The following is a 7,009-nucleotide window of genomic DNA, read 5'->3' as shown; positions in this document are numbered from 1 at the left end:
GCTCTCTTCAGAGATAATCACAGAATATGACAGAGCTCGTGTTTTAAAGCGAAACACACTGGAATTGATCATTCACTGAAAACGCAACGCAAGTCTCTGTTCTCTCTGCAATCTCTGATGTAATTAGCCTGGTTTCCTTTATATTAGCGCTGTTTTGGATGGATTGTTTGAATGCATTTGCTTACTGGATCATTGGACTGAAAACTTTCCCGGAGTTTAGCGGCTTAAAATGATCTGATCGCAAGCAGAGAAGCAAAATTGGGGTAAAGGGTTAGAATAGAAATTGTGCTTCAGTGATTTTGCGTTAAATTATTTTAACGCGTTAAGGATTGTAAAATTAATTGCATGCGTTAACATTGACAGCCCTAGTTAATTTTAAAATTGATATGATGATAGACAATATAGAAGCATTTTTACTAGTGGTCCCAGACTTCACAGACATCTCTGTATAGGTGTATAATGTTCATTGTTTAAAACTTACATTTTCCGCCACAGTTACCTGACATCCCCCCTCCAGAGCACAAGGAATATAAACCTGGTCCCATTGGTAAAGAGCGTTCGCTCAAGAATCGTAAAGCTGCCAAAGATGTGCGTCAGTCCGATGGAGAGGGCCTGCATAAAAATGGAACTAGAGGCAGCCGAGACAGAGACTCCAGCTCACCCACTAAAGACAAAGTTCCTGAGCTGGGTGGAGACATTGAGGGCATGATCACTGCTCCATTAGCAGAATACTCCAGCAGCTCTAAGGTGCAATTTAATATCCTTCTGCTTCAATTGTCATTAACACACTATTATTCAAAGGTTTTGGGTCAGTGAGTTGTTTTTTGGGTCAGTGTATCATTTTAAAATAAGTTTTCTTGATTTACTTTTGGTCTTTGCCTTATTCTGAACTCAACTCAACATTTATTTGTAAAGAACTTTCAAAACCAAAAGAATGAACTAAAGTGCTGCACAGAGATAATTAAAACTATAATTAAAAAAAACACAACATACAAACCAACACATCATGACACCAATATTGTCTTATTTTCAGATACTCTTATTAAATGGTTTATTACCTTATTTCACAATATTACTGTTTGTACTCTGATTTTGATCAAATAAATGCAGCCTTGGTGAGCGTAAGAGACTTTTTAAAAACATTTAAATGTTACCAACCTCAAACTTTTGAATGGTAGTGTTTATTTTATAGAAAAAAAAATAGTTTAGTTGTAGTTATTTTCTGACAATGTGTCTGTTTATTTTGCAGGAATCAGTGACTGACTACACAATCCCATCTTCCTCGTTAGCAGACAATGTCCCCACTGCAGGGACCAAGATGGAGAAGAGCCTTGTGACACCTGTGAGTGCTTCAGTATTGTAATCAATATATGTGTGTGTTTGTGTGTAGGGTTTCTGTGTGTGTGTTCTGATCACTTTTTTGGTTGTTGGTTCAGGTGGCGCTCCCACACCCATTGCCTATTCAGCGAAGAGAAGCCCTGCAGCAGAGCTCCAGCCTTGCCACAGTCTCTCCTGCTACTGTTGACCTCACACTTAAAGTAAGGCGCACCCACTAAATGATTCTTTTGAAAATCAGAAATTTAATGTTTAAACTTTAATGTACAAATCCTGATCCTCGAAGCGAAAGCATCAGCATACCATCACACCATAAATAGTCAAAATGTACTTAACACAAGTATGTGAATGCAAATGCTACCAGAAGCATCTTTTAAACCGCTCCTCACTGTTTTCGTGCAGATGGAATCTGCGCGCAAGGCTTGGGAGAACTCGCCTAGTCTTGTGGAAAAGAGCTCTCCTGTCACCTCCTCTGCTTCCCCCATCACCAGTGGAGGAGGAGCAGGCAGTGCCTCCTTCAATTCCTTCTCCAGTGCTTCAGTGCCTCAGATACCTGTGGCCTCGGTCACCCCCAGCACCTCCCTGTCCGGTAAGAGTTCATGCTTGACCAGCACACCCCATGAATGGGACAGATAGTAAAAACAGACATGGGACGAATTTTAATAGTGGGCTTCTGTTATACAGGATCTGCAACCTACACAACGTCCTCTCTCAGCACGAAGAGCACATCAGCTTCTGACCCTCCCAACATCTGTAAGGTGAAGCCCCAGCAGCTGCAGAGTTTAGGAATGTCCAGTGCTAACTTCTCGCAGCTGGGCTGTGCGCCTTCTCTGTTACCACAACAGCAGCAGCAACAGACCCCACAGGTGTTTGTATCCCAGTCTGCAGCAGGTAAATTTATTTATAGTCCATAACATTTTGAATAATGTTTCTGCTCATCTAATTCAATATACTACGGTTCTGATGTTTGGGGTCAGTAATTAATTAATTTATTTATTTTTACGTTTCTTATGCTCACCAAGGCTACATTTAAAAATGCAGTAAAAATAGTAATGTGAAATTATTATAATTGAAAATAGTTTTCTATTTTAATATATTTTAAAAGTAATTTATTCCTGTGATGTCAGCTTGATTTTCAGCTGCCATTACTCCAGTTTTCAGTGTTCTTCAGAAATTATTCTGATATGCTGCAGGGCCTGAATTTCGTTTTGAAAAAGTTTTCCCTTTTAGGTGACTCTTATGGGGTGGATTTTTTTTATTTGAGGGGGGAGTTGGGTTTTTTGTTTTTTTTTGACATTTTTAACGACAATTATCTAATCTAAAAATGTTTTATCACGCAGTGTATTTGTTTTTTTACAGTTTATAATGTTGATTTTTATATTTATATTATGAGGAAGATACTTAAAATTAACTTTGATTTTAAACTCTTATTTAAAATAATTTTATTAAAATAAATTCAATGACAAGCAATGGCACAAATACAATAACAAGATAAAACTGAAATTAATGTGCTTTGTTTTTCAGGTAGGTATAAAAGTAATATTCAGGTACAGAAATACAACAGAAACTGAATAATCTATGCAACTTTAAAATAACACTGGTTAGTCTTTTACAATGATATATTTGCGTGAATTTCCCGCGTTATAAACGCTTATAACGTTAAATATAACGTATAACGTTTAAGTTTCCACGTGGAAACTGCATAAATTAGTAAGAATTATGCGCAATACCCACAATCCTGCACCGAAATTCAAACCCTGTGCTGATTTGGTGCTCAAACATTTAGCAATGCTGAAAGCAGTTGTGCTGCTTTAATATTTCTTTGTGAAATTTTTATTTGTATTTTTTAAAGATTGTTTGAATAGTTAAACAATTATTTGAAATATAATTTATTTGCAACATTATACATCTCTTTATTCATCAATTTATTGCATTCTTATTGGCTAAAAGTATTAACCTGTTTAAAAAAATCTTAATGACCCCAGACTTTGCGTGCATGTAGGACTCTAATTTGCATGGCATTTCTTTCTTAGGTCTATAGCTCCATGTTAGTCTTGATTAAGCGATCGACAACTGTTTTTAATTGTGTAGGTTCTGCAGCCCAAATCCCAGCCTTCTACATGGACACCAGCCACTTGTTCAGTACGCCCCACCCTCGCTTGGCTCCTCCCTCTATAGCCCAGCAGCAAGGCTTTCAGCCTGGACTCTCACAGGTATAAAACTCGGTGTCCCCCACCAGCAGGATCAGACTTTCAAGTCATGATATATGAATAATGTTTTTAGTGGTCTCATTTCCCTGAAGTTGAGTTTGGTTGACACCCTGTTATGATTTCTGTCTCTGTAGCCTACAGCGGTGCAGCAGATCCCAATCCCTATTTACGGTCCTCTGCAAGGGCAGCACCAGCACCAGCACCAGCACCAGGCCCAGCTGAGCCTCAACGCTGGACCTCCGGTGTCTCAACCTCAAGACCTCTTCAGCTCCTCCATACAGCCCTACAGGTATTGCAGGCCGAGTTGCTGAAATCTGTAGCATCCAACAATTTTTTGTATAATGCACAATATCTCAATGCATTTATTGTGCGTTCTCGTGCTTTCACAGGTCTCAGCAAGCATTCATGCAGAACAGCCTCTCCCAGACGTCTCCCATGATGCTGTCTGGGACGCCACTGCACAGTTACCCTGGAGTGCAGCCCCCAGAATTGGGTAAGCCTCAGTCCAACCTGGCCTTCCAGCAGACATCAAACACCCAACATATCCCCATCCTGTTTGAGCCCCAGCTGAATCAGCCCTCTGGCATGGGAGGATCACAGCTCATAGACACACATCTACTGCAGGTCAGAATTCAGTTTCTCTAGATGGTGGCCTAATATTTCTTTGCCCTCTTATTCAGCCTGCTAAAGTTTTATTTTTTTCTCTCTCTCGGGGTGATGATCTGCAGCGTCAGGGAATGAGTCAGCACTCAAACCTGTTCTCCGGACAAGTCCAGCAGCAGAGCAGCTACTACAGCTCAACACAAAGTCCCAGCTCTGCCCTACAGCAGATGACGGTTTCCATGCCAGGTTCACAGTTATCTTTGCCCAACTTCGGCTCTGGTGGTGGTCAGCCACTCTTGGCTTTGCCTCAGTCCTTACCTCCGACCCTTCCCCAAGTCCCGCCCCCCAGCCTCAACCGCCAGCCCGCCAGCAATCCGCCCTATCGTGGCCTTTTTGGCCAGAATACACACAGCATGATGCAGCCTTCCAATAAGGTTTGTGCACAGATTCTCACACACTGATCATTGTTTTTATTACATTTTTTTTACTACATTTTTACTTTTCTTTTTTTAAAGTAATTTATTTCACTTAATTTGTTTAATTTACTGGTAGTAATCAAGGTATTGATTACTCCTAATAATAAATAAGTAATAAATTAGTCTTTATAAGCACAGCACTGCTTTGTGGACAGGGTAACCTCTGTATTTTGCCACATAGTGTCAGAGAGTGAATTTGTGTTTTCACTCAGCACATCTGCTGTTTTAGTTCCAATTATTAATACATAATGGTAATACTTTATTTTAAGGTGTCCTTGTTACATGTACTTACTATTATAATAACAATAAATTATGCATAATTATGTGCAAGTAACCCTAATCCTAACCATATGGTAAGTACATTTAGTTAATATTACTCGGTACTTAAATATATAATTACTGTCTGTAACAAGGACACCTTAAAGTAAAGTGTTACCTACATAAACATTTATTAGGCTTAAAAGTGAGGTGTCCTTTTTGTCAAATTAAACTAACATTTAAGGAAAATGATTTAAACACATAGTTCTAGTCTAATATAATATTTTTCTGAAACTGAAATATTCTTGTAGTCTAATGGCGCTTTTCCACTGCATGGTACGGTTCACTTTGGCAGCGTTACCAGAGTTGCCCATATACCACACCATGTTACAGCACAGTAGGGCTATTGCAGACAGAAACAATACTGTACTACATCGATGTTTCCTGTCGGCTCAATTTTTGAGTGGACTTTGTTGTTCCGATTCGCTTGAACGGTATACGAGTGGAGCGACTGAGCGGAGCGCACGAGCATAGAGCGGGATAATACGCAGAGCGTCACACCATGTGAAAGTGAAACCTGAGCGGTGAACTAATTTTCGGCAGCTGAAATTTCGGTGCATCTCTTAATTATTGGCGACATCAGAAATGGATATTATATAATAGATGCTTTTTTGAACATTTTAGCAATTTAAAAATATTAAAAAAGGATTTTTTACACTGCACCCCTGCTCTCGACAGGCGGCACCCCGGTTGGGAAGCACTGGTCTAAATCTTATCATACATGGGGTATATTGAAACATGCATGCTTTTTATCTGTTGTAGATGTGTGAGATGGATCTGAAGCTCTTCAGTGGTGGAATGGATATGAAGCCTGGAACTCCACCTGTCAGCGCCAGAAACACTACCCCCACTTCTAGCCCTTATAGGTGTGTGTGCATGCAAAGCCATCCAGATTAAGGCCCAGACACACCAAACCATCATCAAAGACCTAGTGGCGACAAAAGCCTTACAGCGTTTGCATCTGGGCCAAAAATGTTGGGCTTGAAAGCACAGCAAAGACTTGTCAGCAGGCAACTAGCATATACATTCTGTGCTTACATGAGGGGATAGCTCTCCATAAGTAGTATTTTAGGTAGGACTGTGAATATTCACTACTGGTCAACAGTTTGGAATTAGGATTTTTTTTTCTTCTCATATTTTAGAAATCATTCTATGCTGATTTGGTGGTCAAGAAACATTTATTGATATTTTATTGCTGCTGAATATTTTTGTGGAGATTTTGATACCCTAAACTTTTGTGTAAGGACCAATCGTCGGCTTGGTGTCATGGCCTTTATGCACACTGCATGCATGCATATCCCCAATCTGTTGCAGCCATATTTTGTATGTTTTCTGACAGCTTCCTTGTTTGTGTTCTCAGGGCGAGCTCCACAAGCCCCAGTAGTCAGTCTAGCAAGATGAGCAGCATGCTGTATCCCAAACAGTTCCAGTCGGGCTCAGCAGGAATGCGCATTGCCCAGCACTTCCCAGGACAGTTCAACCCACAGGTCAGTTACTACAGGCATAAAGCAAGTTGTTGGAAATCTTAATTTGATCATACTTCTTGAGCATTAACAGCATTTCCCGTCTCTTGCACATAAACAGATGTTGTCTCAGGCTAACATGGTGTCTCCATTGCTGCGTCCACCCCATACAAACTCCTTTCCTGGAGGGGTGCAGCGTTCACCAATGGGTCCACCTATGTCCCCTAATTTGAGTGGGGGTCTGATGCCCCATCCCAGACCCCAGCATCCTCCACGTGGAACTTCTGGTCCCTCATTGGCACCACGTGGCACACAGACTGCCCTGAAAGCAGAACAGGACCTTAAGGTGAGTGTTGTTATCACATTAAAGTAAATAGGGTGATTTTTGATTGAAATAGGAGCGCAATAACTCTAAAATATACATTCAGCTAAATTATTTGTTGTTGGACAATAAATGTGACGTGTAGAATTTTAAATCTACAAGTATAGTTTTATGATGGCACTAGGGGTGTGCGATATATATATCGTCTGCGATAATATCGTAATTGTTGTTTTAACGATGTGCGATTTGACATTATCGAGTATTTTGCAAAAACCATTCAGA

At 40.2% G+C, this 7,009-nt stretch overlaps 1 protein-coding gene across 2 annotated transcripts in view; it reads left to right on the top strand.

Moving 5' to 3' along the window:
• The window catches only part of prrc2c (proline-rich coiled-coil 2C), a 37,833-nt gene that overhangs the window by 26,117 nt on the left and 4,707 nt on the right, over positions 1-7,009 (top strand). For both annotated transcript variants that reach the window (XM_016461259.1, XM_016461260.1), the window contains 12 exons: positions 496-747; positions 1,250-1,342; positions 1,437-1,538; positions 1,738-1,924; positions 2,020-2,226; positions 3,427-3,548; positions 3,680-3,834; positions 3,935-4,169; positions 4,274-4,582; positions 5,705-5,808; positions 6,303-6,429; positions 6,527-6,751. In XM_016461259.1, coding sequence (XP_016316745.1) covers positions 496-747; positions 1,250-1,342; positions 1,437-1,538; positions 1,738-1,924; positions 2,020-2,226; positions 3,427-3,548; positions 3,680-3,834; positions 3,935-4,169; positions 4,274-4,582; positions 5,705-5,808; positions 6,303-6,429; positions 6,527-6,751 — 2,118 coding nt within the window. The remainder of the gene's footprint in view (positions 1-495; positions 748-1,249; positions 1,343-1,436; positions 1,539-1,737; positions 1,925-2,019; positions 2,227-3,426; positions 3,549-3,679; positions 3,835-3,934; positions 4,170-4,273; positions 4,583-5,704; positions 5,809-6,302; positions 6,430-6,526; positions 6,752-7,009) is intronic.

Source organism: Sinocyclocheilus anshuiensis, unplaced genomic scaffold (genome assembly GCF_001515605.1).
Source record: "Sinocyclocheilus anshuiensis isolate Anshui unplaced genomic scaffold, SAMN03320099.WGS_v1.1 scaffold400, whole genome shotgun sequence".
Taxonomy (NCBI): domain Eukaryota; kingdom Metazoa; phylum Chordata; class Actinopteri; order Cypriniformes; family Cyprinidae; genus Sinocyclocheilus; species Sinocyclocheilus anshuiensis.
The sequence above is the reverse complement of the archived record's forward strand: the minus strand, read 5'-3'. Positions and strand labels throughout refer to the sequence as shown.